At 46.6% G+C, this 16536-nt stretch overlaps 1 protein-coding gene across 5 annotated transcripts in view; it reads right to left on the bottom strand.

Moving 5' to 3' along the window:
- Window positions 1-16154, bottom strand: part of LOC137352981 (BRD4-interacting chromatin-remodeling complex-associated protein-like) — a 33812-nt gene extending 17658 nt beyond the window's left edge. For all 5 annotated transcript variants that reach the window (XM_068018823.1, XM_068018824.1, XM_068018825.1 and 2 more), the window contains exons 1-5: window positions 16002-16154; window positions 13131-13176; window positions 9826-9868; window positions 7180-7245; window positions 2404-4434 (exon numbers count right to left, since the gene is read on the bottom strand). In XM_068018823.1, coding sequence (XP_067874924.1) covers window positions 2404-4434; window positions 7180-7245; window positions 9826-9868; window positions 13131-13176; window positions 16002-16020 — 2205 coding nt within the window. In that variant the 5' untranslated portion in view covers window positions 16021-16154. The remainder of the gene's footprint in view (window positions 1-2403; window positions 4435-7179; window positions 7246-9825; window positions 9869-13130; window positions 13177-16001) is intronic.
- Window positions 16155-16536: the final 382 nt, after the last annotated feature.

Below are 16536 nucleotides of genomic sequence, written 5' to 3'. Positions count from 1 at the left end.
AGATAAGAGCTCATGGTGTTAGAGATGATATATTGGCATGGATAGAGGATTGGCTAACTAACAGGAAACAGAGAGTCAGGATAAATGGGGCATTTTCAGGTTGTCAAACTGTAACTAGTGGAGTGCCGCAGGGATTAGTGCTGAGGCCTCGACTATTTATGATCTATATTAATGACTTGGATGAAGGGACCGAGTGTATTGTAGCCAAATTTGCGGATGATACAAAGATAGGAAGGAAAGCAAGTTGTAAGGAGGATACAAAGTGTCTGCAAAGAGATACAGATAGGTTAAGTGAGTGGGCAAAAATATGGCAGATGAAATATAATGTGGGGAAATGTGAGGTTGCCCACTTTGGGTGGGGAAGAATAGAAAAGCAGAATATTATTTACATGGAGAGACTCTGCAGAATGCTGTGGTCAGAGGGATCTGGGTGCCCTTATACAGAAATCACAAAAAGCTAGCATGCAGGTACAGCAAGCGATTAGGAAGGTAAATGGAATGTTGGCCTTTATTACAAGGGGAATGGAGTATAAAAATAGTGAAGTCTTGCTAAAACTGTACAGGACATTGGTGAGACTTCACCTAGAATACTGTGTACAGTTTTGATCTCCTTATTTAAGGAATATACTGCACTGGAAGCAGTTCAGAGAAAGTTCACTAGGCTGATTCCTGGGATGAAGGTTGAGCCTGTACCCATTGCAGTTCAGAAGAATGAGAGGTGATCTTATTGAAACGTATAAGATTCTGAGGGGGTTTGAGAGGGTAGATGCCACTAAGATGTTTCCCCTCGTGGGAAAATCTAGAACTGGGGGCAGAGTTTCAAAATAAGGCATCTCCCTCTTAAGAAGGAGATGAGGAGGAATTTCTTCTCTCAGAGGGTTGTTAATCTTTGGAATTCTCTTCCCTAGAGAGCAGTGGGAGCTGGATCATTGAAATATTCAAGGCTGAACTGGACAGATTTTTGATCGACAAGGGAGTCAAGGGGTTATGGGTGCCGGCAGAAAACTGGAGTTAAGGCCACAATCAGATCAACCATGATCTTATTGAATAGCGGAGCAGGCTCGAGGAACCGAATGATCTACTCCTGCTCCTATTTCTTATGAACTTATGAAACTATTTCCTCTGGTGGGAGGAATTCAGAACAAGGGGCATAACCTTAAAATTAGAGTCAGACTGTTCAGGGGTGATGTCAGAAAGCACTTCACACTAAGGATAGTGGAAATCTGGAACTTTCTCCCCCAAAAAGCAACAGACTAAGAGTCAACTGGAGTTTTCAAGACAGAGACTGAACCTATGCTGCTGCTCTCCTGCTCACTATCCAGTGATTCCTGGGGCCAAGTGCTCACAAGGACTCAGACCCGATACCATCCAAAACTGAAACCCACACGGGGTAGGTCAGGTGAGGTGGTGACAGAAACAACACAGCCTTGGTGTAAACCTTGCCCAACTATCCCTGTGACTCTGTGTGGGTTTGTCAGCCCATTTGAGTCACTTGGCAGGATGAGGGCAGATTTGTAGCACATCACAATTTGTAATGGGGCAGGAGAGGGGGTGCTAAACAGAGGCACACACTACCATGTAGCTATAGCTGAAACACATGCCACAGATTTCCTGTTCATCCCAGAACAATCTCCTGGAGAATGGAGCTGACACAAATACAATAAGAGAGATCACAGAACCGCAGTCTGCCATTAGACTAAAGGTCTATAAACTCAACTTCCCTGCACCTTGACTCAGTAGCTTACTTTGGGCTGTCTTTGCTCACTTTTTGTTAAAAACCAGCCGTGACCTAATGGAATGATGGAACAGGCTCGAAGGGTTGATTGGGCCCCTCCAGTTCCTATTGCTGGCACAATAATTAGAGCTTTCCAACAAAACATAGGGTGAAAAGAGGTTTTTATTCTTCCCCCGCACCCTGCCCCCCCACCCCTCCAAAAGTGGTACAGCTTCAAGCAAGCGTCTGATTAACACTCCATCTATCACCCACTTCCCAGGCCTGGTTGCTAAATGCATGGCTTTGTCTCACGAGAGCTGTAGAGGTGCCAGGGTCCTGGGTTTGATCTTCAGCCTGGGCTGCTAACTGTTCTCAGCCTGATTGATGGAAGGAGCTCGACAATGTCACCCCCTTGTGGAGCCCTGCTTGTGATTTCAGCAACGCAGCTGCAATTGCACGTGCATGAAGTGGACACGATCGTGATGCCTCTCACAGTCGAACAGCCCACCATTATGTCACTGCATGTGCTGCTCCAGGTCATCTGGGACGAGGCACCATAGAGTGGCTGATGCCTGTGTAACGTGCATCCCAGTGACTGAGTAGAGGAGGTGGAGGGAGGAAAGGAAACTGCAGGAGAGAGAAGATCCTTAGTTAGATGCGTTGAAATGCCAAAGCCCTCTTAATCTTACCTGCTGGAAGAACATGTCGGCTGCATCCTGGCTGATGGCTGCTGCAGGCCCTTGCTGGCTGATTATAATTTTCCCAGGTGTCTGCACCATACTGCTGCTGGGCTGCGAGGCTGAGGGTAGCTGCTGCTGGACGGGATGTTGCTGCGGAGGCTGAGTTTGAGACGCAGCAGCAGTCTGAACAGTCAGCAAGGAGGGCTGCCCATTACCGAGAGCCATTAAGCTGGGGCCAGGTCCTGCCTGCTGCGGTATTACACTGGAGCCCTGGACATTACTGGCAGGCTGTTGGATGCTCACTGCCTGGCCGAGACTCTCTCCACTGTTGAGCATGGTGACCTGGTTGGGGAGAGTCACCCCCTGGATAACGGCCGACTGGCTCTGCTGGTTGATGGCACTGCCAGCCAATGTTGCCTGGACAGACGCTGAAGTCTGAGAGTTCAGGCTGTTGGCCAAAGATACAGGCATCTGGAACACTGTGGGCTGCCCTACAGGACCAGGCTGCAGCTGTATCGGAGCAGACAAGATGTGCGTTGCTCCGTGAGCATTCTGGGCTGCAATTACCTGGCTCAAGTTCAGCTGACCGGCAATGTTCTGATTGGTCAAGATCTGAGCCGGCAAGGTCTGGTTGGCAATTAGCTGACCGGCCGGCCCCTGACTGGCGATGATGTGAGTCGCTGGTGCCTGGCCGCCCGCAGACTGGGCAGTCAGTATCTGCCCACCCACGTTAGCCTGCAAGGCAGAGAGCTGCTGAGGAAGGGGGACAGCAGAAGCCCCAGACAGCTGGCCTTGGAGGAGGAACTGGTTCTGACTTTGAAGCATGGCCTGCTGCATGTGCTGAGGTTGGATAACTATACTGCCACCTTGGAGGTGAAGGCTCAGGGACTTGCCCAAGGCTTGCTGCTGCGCCTGCTGCTGTTTGAAAACACTGGAGGAGATGGTCTGGGGGAAACCAGTCCCAGAGGCAGAGAACACCACATTCTGTACTGGCTTTCCCGCCATGAAAGTCACATTCTGCTGGGCCTTTTGTTGCTGCTGCTGCTGCTGCTGCTGCAGCAGAGATGCCTCGTTCTGGATCGTCAGTGCAGTATTTGCGGAGGCAAACGGCTTTGAGCTGATCTGAAAGAGTTTGTGCTGAATGACTCCCCCCGTTGGCTTTGGCTGGATTGGAGTCGGGGTCCTCTGAATGATGACATTTTGGGCAGACAGTGGAGCCTGCATCATGGGACTGCTCATGGTGGGCCTGACCGCCAGTGACTGGTTTGCCTGGGCAATGGATGTACCGGCAAAGAGAGAGTTCCCGTTCAACGCTCCAGGGGGAGCATTCTTCTGGAGCACAAGTCCCGTGTTGGGTGGGGAGACTCCAGCAGAGTTCAAGGCCACTTGCTGCTGGTCCGAGGCAGGTGATGATATGTAGCCACCGACTGGCACAGTGGTCACCTGGGTGGGCTGCCCAGCCTTTGTGATGATTTGTTGAGTTGGCTGATTGATGGTCATGACTGACTGGTTCGACAACTGTCCGACCACTTGGATCTGTCCAATGCCCAATGCCCCGGAGGGGCTTCCATTCGGCAGCCCTTGGAGATTAGAGACTGGCTGTAGCGTCACATTGCCCAATCCTACTTGCTGTAAAAAGGGCTGAACATTAATGGCCTTGTTCACTACTTGGCCGGCAATGGTTTGTTGTTGGATCAGAGTCTGTTGGGCAAGGACTGTGGGCTGCTGCTGTAAACCAATTAAATCAGCACTGGTAGAAAAAAGCTGGGAAGTATCAGCTGCCTGAGATACTGGCTGCAGAGAAGGGAAGTGGAGAGAGGCAATATCCAGGTCAGCATCTTCTTCTAGCGACTGCTCTGTGATGTTGGCCTCTTGTAAGCTCTGCTGTAAGATGTCACATGGCTGATCGGAATTCTGCAGGTTCGAACCAGGAGACGGTCCAAGGATATCATCTTCCAGGAAATCAAGATCAACTGCACTGGAGGAAGTCTGAGTCTGCCCGCTGTTCAGATGATTAACAGTCGTATCCTGTACATTAAGCTGAAAAGATTCAGTATATTAGCAACGCTTAATCATGTGGACTGGAGAATCTAATTACTGTCAAGCATCAAGGTAACAATCAAGAAGCAACTAAAACACAATCGAATCATTTTGTTTGGAATGCCTGTTGAATAGCAATAGAAAACAAAATAAATATTCATATTTCTACTGCATCTTTCACACCAAAATATCCAGTCCTGGGCACCACTCTAGCAAGGATTAGAGACGGTAGAGAGGAGATTTACTAGAATGGCACCAGGGATGAGGAATTCCATGTAGAGAGAGTGGTGAAACTGGGATTATTCTCTTTAGAACAGAGAAGATTAAGGGGAGATTGAATTGAGGTGTTCAAAATTATGAAGGAGTTTGATATAGAAGATAGGGAGAAACGGTTTCCAGTGGCAGGAAGATCACTAATCAGAGGCTAGATTAAAGGAAATTAGGAAAAGAACCAGATGGGAATGAGAATTTTTTTTTTCCACAGTGTATTATGATGATCAGAATACACTGCCTGAAAAGTCAGCAGAAGCAGATTAAAGGGATTGAAAAGGAGAAATTTACAGGTTAAAGCAGAGGATAGGGAGCGGAACTAATTGGATAGCTCTTTCAAAGAGCCAGCACAGGCACAATGGGCCAAATGGCCTCTTCTTATGCTGTTTGTTTCCATGAATCTAGCCCAAACCCCTTCATCCAACGATTACTCTCAACTGCAATGATTCGTTATGTAGACAAACATGGCACCCATTCTGCATAAACAGCAGTGTGATGAATGACCAGTTAATTTGCTTTTTAATGGTGCCGATTGAAGGAGGAATGTTGGCCAAGGCCCCGGGAGAACCTCTCTGCTCATCTTACAAAAGGATCTCTGTTTAATATCACATCCAAAATACAGTACCTCCAACAATGCAGCACCCACTCATTGCTGCATTGCTAGCTTAGATTGTGAGCACAAGTCATAGAATGGGGCTTGAACCTACAACCTTCTCATTCAAGAGTGCTACCCATCGAGTCAAGCGGATAAAGGTGCTGGGGATCTCTGCATATTCTTACAAACTGGTCCTGATGGTTTGTGATGGTGAACCTGTCCAACCAGGTAAACAGGTTCTCACAAAAAATACGGATCCACCATAAAGACACAGGTTACATCCCACTCCTTCCAAATCCTGGCATTACTCCAATAGATTCTGCTCCCAAATCAACAAGAAAAAAGGCACGCAAGTACATAAAACTATAACTACCGGGAATGACTGAACAGGCTGGCGCCCTTTTGTCAGGAAAAGAGAAGGCCGAGGGGGTGACCTGATAGAAGTCTTCAAGATTATGAAGGGGTTTGACAGGGTGAATGCAGAGAAGATGTTTCACTTGCGACAGAGAACAAAAACTAGTGACCATAAATATAAGATAGACACTAATAAATCCAATAGTGAATTTAGGAGAAACTTCTTAACCCAGAGTGGAGAGAATGTGGAACTCTGCTACCACAAGGAGTAGGTGAGATACATTTAAGGGGAAACTGGACAAACACACGAGAGAGAAAGGGATGGAGGCTGTAAAACTTTGTAAAAATGTCCCCTTTTAAAATCATTATAACATACCCAATGCTATCACAGATTTCTCAATTCTGTGGATATTTTGATTATGGTACGCTGAAACAAATTGCGCACATATCACCTCACAGAGGAAAGCAACAGCAATATAAACATTAAATATAAACAGGGAAGGCGGGGCGAGGGGGAAACAGTGGCCACAGCAACAAAAACCAGCTAGGGTCCCAGTCAGCTGCTGGAGAATATATGTCTGCATGGACAGAATGAGCTCAGCTATGATTTTACCCCCATCCCCTCACCCCATATTGACTAGTCTCCTGACACTCACTGGGCTCCATACCTCACAAAAGGATCTACTGGCTTTGGAGAGGGTGCAGCACAGATTCACCAGAATGACACCGGGGCTAAAAGGGTTAAATTATGAGGACAGGTTACACAGACAGACTGGGCTGGTATTCCCTCGAGTTCAGAAGATTCAGAGGTGTTTAAGATTTTTTAAGGATTTGATAGGGTAGAATAGAGAGAATCTATTTCCTCTGGTGGGTGAGTCCAGAACAAGGGGGAATAACCTTAAAATTTGAGCCAGGCCATTCAGGGGTGATGTCAGGAAACACTTCACACAAAGGGGAGTGGAAATCTGGAACTCTCTTCCCCAAAAAGCTGTTGAGGCTGGGGATCAATTGAAAATTTCAAAACGGAGATTGATAGATTTTGTTAGGTAAGGATATTAAGGGTTACAGAAGCAAGGTGGATAAATGTAATTTAAGATACAGATCAGCTATGGTCTTGATTAATGATGGAACAGGCTCGAGGGGCTGAATGGCCTCCTCCTATTCCTGTGTTCTGTCTACACACATGAAGAATGGCCATTGGAGAGCAGCCAATAACTCAAGAAGTCAGCACCAGGTATAGACATGCACATCAGATGGGGTTGGGGGTTGTGGTGGCGGTAAGAGGGGAGGGGAGAGGGCAGGGAGAACAAAGGAATTGGAAGCAGTTTGGGGAAGAAATAGGAAATGAACAACACACACCACATACCCCTCAAAATCAAGGCTTTAATGTAGTTGAGAGTTAAATTCTTTGTAAAGTCTTTAACATTCATCTGTATTGAGCCTTGATTCAAGATATTGCATGTTGTATCAATTTAAAATTCTTTGAGGCTCAATGATGAAGGAGGTGAATGAGAGTAAACACTTACAGATGCATCAGTGAAGAAGGCGCTGGCAGGATCGGCTGTTGCATCAAGGAGATCATCACCATCGAGCTATTCATTAAATTAAAAACATTTTTACAAAAAGGACAACGCATCGATTTCAAGCTGCATTATTACTAACACATGGATAAAATGGACTGTTCAGCAGGGGTTGTAAACACTCAATCACAGCCCTTTCAAAATCAGGAGTTCCAACTTGAAGAGATATGGAGATATCCTTTACAGGATTATCGGAGACCTGAGCTTTTAAACTGTTGACAGGCAGGAATTGCAGAAGTTGTGCCCTGCAGCACCAGAGGGCAGTGTGATCCATGCCTGTGGTCCCAAAATGAGCAACTGGGTCATCTCAGCTGGGAAGAGTTTAGGAACTTCAACCAAAGTCATACGGCAACTGAGCACTGGGAGTTGCTTTGGTGTGTCCCAGGATTACCATGTCTTTCGATTAATGGTCCCCAACAGGCAGATGCTCAGTGCAGTACTCACCCTGCTGCTCTCATCTCTGACCGCTGTTCAGAAATCACCATAATGGGGCCATTGTGCCATGGAATGGGACACGTGTGGTGCTCCAGGTTGGCACACGAAGTCATGCAAATAACCAAAACGAACATCCGCATATCCCAGTCTCATGTCCCGACATGAAAGGGGGTCTGGTGTGTAATGAGTCAGCGACTGTTCCCAAGGAGAGGACAGTGCAGTGGCTAGCAACATTCGCGCCACACAAGTGCCAGGCAATGACCATCTCCAACAAGAGAGAATCTAACCATCTCCCCTTGACATTCAACAGCATTACCATAGCTGAATCCCCCACTATCAACATCCTAGGGGCTACCATTGACCAGAAACTGAACTGGAGTAGCCATATAAATACCATGGCTAAAAGAGCAGGTCAGAGGCTAGGAATCCTGTGGCGAGTAACTCACCACCTGACTCCCCAAAGCCTGTCCACCATCTACAAGGCACAAGTCAGGAGTGTGATGGAATACTCTCCACTTGCCTGGATGGGTGCAGCTCCACCAAGGCTCATGAAGCTCGACACCATCCAGGACAAAGCAGCCCGCTTGATTGGCTCCCCATCCACAAACATTCACTCCCTCCACCACCGACGCACAGTGGCAGCAGTGTGTACCATCTACAAGATGCACTGCAGCAACGCACCTAGGCTCCTTAGACAGCACCTTCCAAACCCGCGACCTCTACCAACTAGAATGACAAGGGCAGCAAATACATGGGAACACCACCACCTGCAAGTTCCCCTCAAAGTCACACACCATCCTGACTTGGAACTATATCGCCGTTCCTTCACTGTCGCTGGGTCAAAATCCTGGAACTCCCTTCCTAACAGCACTGTGGGTGTACCTACCCCAAATGGACTGCAGCGGTTCAAGAAGGCAGCTCACCACCACCTTCTCAAGGGCAATTAGGGATGGGCAATAAATGCTGGCCTGGCCAGTGACACCCACATCCCATGAATGAATAAAAAAAATAGCTCGGTCACTACAGGCTGGTTCCACCCCATTACACTAGAGGAGGGGTGTGAAATCACACTCTAGAAAGTGACTCCTTTTAGATCAAAGCCAAACAAGGGAGACACGCAGACTTGGAAGGAAACCAGTGCAGTCACCACTTCGCTCGAATTTCCTTCCTTTCCACCCCCCAGCCGTGCTCTCAGTAACATTCAAAACCTGCACTTGCTCAGAAGCTTATTTGTGGTCACAGGGGAGAGGGATCAGGCACAAGAGAACGGTTTATTTGATAATCAATTCAAATTGTAACACAGATATGAACAACTTCAAGTGCTCTCAGTAATCATACAAAGAATGTGGATATCAAGGCGTAGTAAGGGCACTAGGTTTAGGCAAATTGTTGAAGACAGAACAAACAAAAATCATGGAATTGTAATTGATATTTTGTGAAGTTGTGAACTGGATTTTTGTAACTGTTCAGAATCAAGCAGAAATTCTGAAATAAGCACACAGGCCAGGAGCCAGTACATATTGCAAAAAGTCAGCAAGATTCTCCCTCTGCCCTGAAGCATCAGTGGAAACTGGGAGACAATTGTGATAGCAGGCGGTATTGTGCACAATTCTGGGCACCACACTTTAGGATGGATGTCAAGGCTCTGGAGAAGGTACAGAGGAAATTTACCAGTGAAGATACCAGCAATGAGGGACTTCAGTTATGTGGAGAGACTGGAGAAGCTGGGATTGTTCTATTTAGAGCATAGAAGGTTAAGGGGAGATTTAATGGAGGTGTTCAAAATCATGAAGGATCAGTAACCAGAGGTCACAGATTTAAAACAATTGCCACAAGAACTAGAGGGGAAACGAGGATAAATTTCTTGACACTGTGTTGTTATGATACGGAAAGTGCTACCGGAAAGGGTGGCGGAATGAGATTCCATAGGAACTTTCAAAAAGCAACTGGACATGCACTTGAAGAGAACTAACTTGCATGGTTATGGGGAAGCAGCTGGTGTCTAAGACAAAACTGGTCAGCTCTTTCAAACAGCCAGTACAGGTGTGACGGGCCCAAAGGCCTCCTGCTGTACTGTACGATTCTATGATTCTAAAGCAACTTTTCTTCCTCAAAACACAAACTTCCCAGCGAGCAGCAGAAACACAATAAACTCACCTGGTCTGAACCGTGCAAGAAGTCATTCAGGGCCTGTGGGTCACTGGGAGGGGAGAAGACACATTTTAAGAACAGCTACATTTCGGAATTACATCAGATAACCACATAAAGCTATAAATGATTGGGACAGAAGCAACTGATTGAGAAAGAAAGGAACAGGTCACTGGTGCAAACAAAAGCAAAATACTGTGGATGCTGGAAAGCTGAAAAATAAAAACAGAAAATGCAGAAATACTCAGCAGGTCTGGCAGCATCTGTAGAGAGAGTGAGTTAATATTTCAGGCTGATGACCTTCCACCCGCTTACCTCCTGAAAAGAACTGAAAATTGCTTAGTTTGACAGGTGAGGCCCTGAAATATTAAATTAAAAAAAAAATAAACCTCTACACAAAGTGAGCTGCAATTTCACAGTTAAACTAAAGAGGAAGCCACAGAAGGCGAATTTAACTTTTTAAATAAGGGGGTTATCGAGGTCAAGGACGCCTCAGGAAATTGTGTTTTCTGATAATTAGTCAGAAAGTAGTTTTGCAACTTAAAAGAGAGTAAGGACAGCAAAGAACAGTGAAAATACACAGTGGGTCTGTTAGCGGTCACGAGGAGCTGAATGAGCTGAGGAAGACTCCACAGCTGAAACTATGCTCCAATTTGCGGAGTATTTTGTCGTGTAAAAAGAAAGCCGCTCTCAGTTAGCAGAGGATTTACAACCCAGAATGCATAGTGCATAAAGCCACTGGGAACAGACAGCTGAAGAAAACCTAGTCAGCCGTCCTGGTCATGTTTCTCGACCAAACTTATATTTCTGCAGCCACAACCCATCCGAACTGCAGTAATGCAACATTAAATGAACTCAAAGTACACAGTGAGAAACCAGCAATGCCACTCTGGCCCACCAGGGGACGTTTCTCTCAGGCTGGGCTGAGATATATTAATTGGACAGTGTGGAGGGAGCTTTACTCTGTATCTAACCCCATGCTGTACCTGTCCTGGGAGTGTTTGATGGGACAGTGTAGAGGGAGCTTTACTCTGTATCTAACCCCATGCTGTACCTGTCCTGGGAGTGTTTGATGGGGACAGTGTAGAGGGAGCTTTACTCTGTATCTAACCCCATGCTGTACCTGTCCTGGGAGTGTTTGACGGGGACAGTATAGAGAAAGCTTTACTCTGTATCTAACCCCGTGCTGTACCTGTCCTGGGAGTGTTTGACGGGGACAGTGTAGAGGGAGCTTTACTCTGTATCTAACCCCATGCTGTTACTGTCCTGGGAGTGTTTGATGGGGACAGTGTAGAGGGAGCTTTACTCTGTATCTAACCCCATGCTGTACCTGTCCTGGGAGTGTTTGACGGGGACAGTATAGAGAAAGCTTTACTCTGTATCTAACCCCGTGCTGTACCTGTCCTGGGAGTGTTTGACGGGGACAGTATAGAGAAAGCTTTACTCTGTATCTAACCCTGTGCTGTACCTGTCCTGGGAGTGTTTGACGGGGACAGTGTAGAGGGAGCTTTACTCTGTATCTAACCCCATGCTGTACCTGTCCTGGGAGTGATTATGATTAGATTAGATATACAGCACTGAAACAGGCCCTTCGGCCCACCGAGTCTGTGCCGAACATCAACCACCCACTTATACTAATCCTACACTAATCCCATATTCCTACCAAACATCCCCACCTGTCCCTATATTTCCCTACCACCTACCTATACTAGTGACAATTTATAATGGCCAATTTACCTATCAACCTGCAAGTCTTTTGGCTTGTTTGATGGGACAGTGTAGAGGGAGCTTTACTCTGTATCTAACCCCATGCTGTACCTGTCCTGCGAGTGTTTGATGGGGACAGTGTAGATGGAGCTTTACTCTGTATCTAACCTCATGCTGTACCTGCCCTGGGAGTGTTTGATGGGGACAGTGTAGAGGGAGCTTTACTCTGTATCTAACCCTGTGCTGTACCTGTCCTGAGAGTGTTTGATGGGGACAGTGTAGATGGAGCTTTACTCTGTATCTAACCTCATGCTGTACCTGTCCTGAGAGTGTTTGATGGGGACAGTGTAGAGGGAGCTTTACTCTGTATCTAACCCTGTGCTGTACCTGTCCTGAGAGTGTTTGATGGGGACAGTGTAGATGGAGCTTTACTCTGTATCTAACCTCATGCTGTACCTGCCCTGGGAGTGTTTGATGGGGACAGTGTAGAGGGAGCTTTACTCTGTATCTAACCCTGTGCTGTACCTGTCCTGAGAGTGTTTGATGGGGACAGTGTAGATGGAGCTTTACTCTGTATCTAACCTCATGCTGTACCTGCCCTGGGAGAGCGCGTTAGTTTTAATAGGTGCCGAGGTATTTCATTTCCCAGCATGAACATGTTTCAGTGAACAAAAAGAATTACAGAAGGAATTATAAACAAAAAGATGTTCAAGGGTGTAGTCAATTCTGCAATGGTAAACCAGTTAAACTCAAAGAATCTTCCTAATCGAACAAATTAAATGAACAATGAACTCAGAGTGAAAGTGGAGCATGAACTTAGACCAACAGGTGACTCAAAGCCAGGCCCACTATTTCATTTTGCTGGGTGCTGTTAGTGAAGGCAAACCTTCAGTCGGAGTCTGAAAGTGAGGCAGGACTGCACTGTTACTGAAGGATTATTTCCTGACTGCTCGCTGCATACAGTAATTAATCATCGTTTACACTTCACAGAGATTGTACATTGACTTTATTTGAATGTAATATATACTTGACCCATTTCCTAGTTTTATCTGATCAGAAGCTTACAACTGTTGGCTCCTGTGATAGCACAGATTAGAAGCCTCCAGCTCCAAGCTGGGTGGATCCCCTGTTCGATCCCTGGTTTTGCTGAATTAGGGTAGGGGAAAGGACGTTAATTCTGTATTAGCGGTGGGAGAATCGGCCGAGGTTTTCACTTCCTGCTATGTTGCAGTGTGACACCTGCTGGAAACACACCTTTGTGGACAGCGGATGGGAATAGAACTCCTCTGTGATGCCCTCCGCAGCCGGATAGCTTGCCAACACTCCCAGGTGAGGTATGGTTGCTGGGTGGGATTGAACTGAATGCTGCTGTGGGAGCTTTATATCTTCACTTTCGTCTAGAAGCTCAATCAGTACCCCTGCACTTCTCTCATCAGATAATTAAAACAAACATAATCATATAGAAATTCTGTCATACTAATGGATCACAAGAACATCCTTACACCATTCTGGCCAGAGGTGGAACAAGTTCACATGAACTGGAAGTGGCCCCAAAAATAGCGGGTGTCTGCCGTTTATTTTAGGTTTTTTTTTGGTGAGGTACGTACCAAATTACATCCAGCAGACAACGTCCATCTTCATCATCCATATCAACTGTAAAAGACAAAAAAAACTCAATTACGCAAATGCCCCCTGCTGCACAGTTTAAAAAAGAAACAAGACTTGCATTTCTATAGCGCCTCTCACGAGCTCAGGATGTCCCAATGTGCTTCACAGCCAATGGCGTACTTTTGAAGCATAGTCACTGTTGTGGGAAAAGCGGCAGCCGATTTGTGCACTGCAAGATCCCACAAACGGCAATGTGGGAAAGACCAGACGTGTTTGAGTGACGTTAGTTGAGGGATAAATATTGGGCAGAACTCTCCTGAAAATAATGTGATCGGATCTCTTATGCCCACCTGAGGGGCAGACGGAGCGTCAATTTAATGTCTCATTCAAAAAATGGTTCCTCCAATATTTCAGCACTCCCTCAGTACCGCACTGGGAATGTCAGCCTAGATGGTGCGCTCAGGTCTCTGGAGTGCGACTCCAATCCTCAAAGGCAAGAGTGCTACCCACTGAGCCACAGCTGACACCCACGTTCTAACCTATGGTTAATTATAGAAGAGGAGATATCTTGCTTTAATCTCAACCCTGCAGCAGCAGTGTCAAGTTTCTGACAAGATTCTTGCTCCCTCAGTGACGTGTTGGTTATATCCAATGTAGACCTGAGGCACTGAGACTAGGGTTGACGCCTGAAATTGCCGTCAACGTAGGGCGCCTGAACCAGTGAGCTCCCAAATGCCCTTGACAAAGTTCCCTTTCTCTTTGCACTCTGCCAAAATGCCGAGGTCCCTGTCTCAATATTTACTCATATCCCGGGGCGACATCTAATCCATTTTGCAGTGGCAGTTTGGGCACTGACAATTAGGAACGAGCGGCCCCAAGATTTGCCTCTACCATTAACCTGTTGTGCAGACTGAGGTACGTTGCACTGAGCTCCCCAGAAAACAATGCCCACCACAACCCAGCAGACTTTCCAACTGCAATCAATGCAGTCCAACTTTCCCCATGTTGTATTAGTGCCAATATTAATGTAGAATCATAGAATGATTACAGCACAGGAGGCCATTCAGCCTGTTGAGCTAATGCTGGCTCTCTGTAAAAGAGCAATTTAGCTAGTCTCACTCTCCCACCCTTTCCCTGTAGCCCTGCAAATTTTTTTCCCTTCAGGTGCTTATCCAAATTCCCTTCTCTCTCTCTCCATCACCCTTTCAGTCAGTGCATCAAGTGAATCTCGCTCTCCATCACCCTTTCAGGCAGTGCATTCCAGATCCTAAACCATTCATTGCGTAAAAAATGTTTTTCCTCATGGCACCTTTGATTCATTTGCCAATCACCTTCAGTGTCCTCTGGTTCACGACCCTTTGTCCAAAGGCAACAGTTCCTCCATCTAAGCTGTCCAGACCCCTCATGATTTTGAACACATTTATCAAATCTCCTCCGAGCCTTCTCTTCTCAAAGTCAACCCCAGCTTCTCCAATCTACCCTCATATGTAGCCCCTCATTCCCTGAAACCATTCTCGTAAATCTTTTCTGCATCGTCTCTACAGCCTTCATGTCCTTCCGAAAGTGACATTAGGAAACCTGCCATGAAGCTAAGGAACAGGAGAGAGTACAGGCAGCATTGTAAATGGAATAAAAATAAAACACTGCAGATGCTGGAAATCTGAAATAGAAGCAAAAAGGTGCTGGAAATACTCAGCAGGTCTGGCAGCATCTGTGGAGAGAGAAGCAGAGTTAACGTTTCAGGTCAGTGACCCTTCATCCGAACGGTTGGGTTGGGCGTTGCACATTTTCACTGGCTGGTGAGCTTTGGGTGTCTACTGCTGGTGGATTGGGAGGGGTGGGGGGGTGAAAAAGAGAAGTGGAGTCAGAGCATGGAGACATTTTCCCCCTGATACGGTCTAGTTTATGATTTCCTCAACCTGTAGGGCACCAACTGCGAGGAGCCTACCCCTTCCACGACACTGTCACAGCCACAGCCCAGCGACTGCAGGAAGGAGAAATAAAAGCTGTTGGAATTTTTCTCCCGTCAAATGGTGTATTGAAGGCAGGGACTGCTGCAATTGCAGCATCGGTTAGTGCACAGTTCCATTTACTAGGGCCACTGAGTTTAAGCAAGAATCTCCCAGTAGGATATCTCTATTATCAGCTTGATCCAGATTAGAAAGCCAGTACTACAAGCAATGTAACTTTGTGGGTGAAGCAGAAGAAGTGTCCAGCAGGTTGGCCACGCACTAAAGGACAGAGTCAGATGATTGGGCTGGATGGTGAAGACCTGATGGTGAAGGCTGGATGGTGGGCGGCACAGTGGCGCAGTGGTTAGCACCGCAGCCTCACAGCTCCAGCGACCCGGGTTCAATTCCGGGTACTGCCTGTGTGGAGTTTGCAAGTTCTCCCTGTGTCTGCGTGGGTTTCCTCCGGGTGCTCCGGTTTCCTCCCACATGCCGAAGACTTGCAGGTTGATAGGTAAATTGGCCATTATAAATTGCCCCTAGTATAGGTAGGTGGTAGGGAAATATAGGGACAGGTGGGGATGTGGTAGGAATATGGGATTAGTGTAGGATTAGTATAAATGGGTGGTTGATGTTCGGCACAGACTCGGTGGGCCGAAGGGCCTGTTTCATTGCTGTATCTCTAAACTAAACTTCCATTAGTCGAATATCCTCTCCTCCCTCCCCCAGCTGGGTTCACATATAGAGAATGGTCACTCGCTGGAGAAACCTAAAGACTATTCCCTGGTTCAAAAGAGGGGAGGAAACTGGAAAAGACGGGGAATGGACAAAATGAAACTATGCTTTAGCTTCCAGCCACCTGCTCCAGGCCACGTCCCGCCGGAGACTCCGTCACATTCCCAAGCAACCTCGTCTATTTACCTGCACGAGCAGACATCATAAAAATCCTGCAATCTCGCCTGGCACTTTAGTCGTCACTTGGTCCCCGATTCCAGCGTAGAATCTGCCAGGAACTGCACAATACCCACATTACGTCACGCACCAGTTGGGAGCAAATGCTTTACCTGTACAAAAATACATTGTTAAAACACTTCTGTCGATGAAGCAAGAAAAATATCCCCCTCCCAGAACAAATCTGAGAAATGGCACCAAACGGAGAGAGAGAACACGATACAAAAATACCTTTTACATCTGGACCCTTGCTCTGAAACTCAATGTAGATTTGAATTTTATTGTTAAAACCAATTGTTCAATTGTGACCAGGAACCTGTTACATGACATAAAAGGACATTTTATTTGGTTTAGTCATCCCTCAGGGGAATCTGCACACACCGTGCCTTGATGCAGTGTTGTGGTCATTACACGTAGTGTAACTGATCTGGCGTGTAGGGACAGTTCACAAGTTCTTAAAATAATGATGCTGCACTCAAGTGTATATTCAAGGTAAAAGAGTCAG

The sequence above is a fragment of the Heterodontus francisci genome, chromosome 40 (genome assembly GCF_036365525.1).
Source record: "Heterodontus francisci isolate sHetFra1 chromosome 40, sHetFra1.hap1, whole genome shotgun sequence".
Lineage (NCBI taxonomy): Eukaryota > Metazoa > Chordata > Chondrichthyes > Heterodontiformes > Heterodontidae > Heterodontus > Heterodontus francisci.
This window is presented reverse-complemented; position numbering and strand designations above follow the sequence as displayed.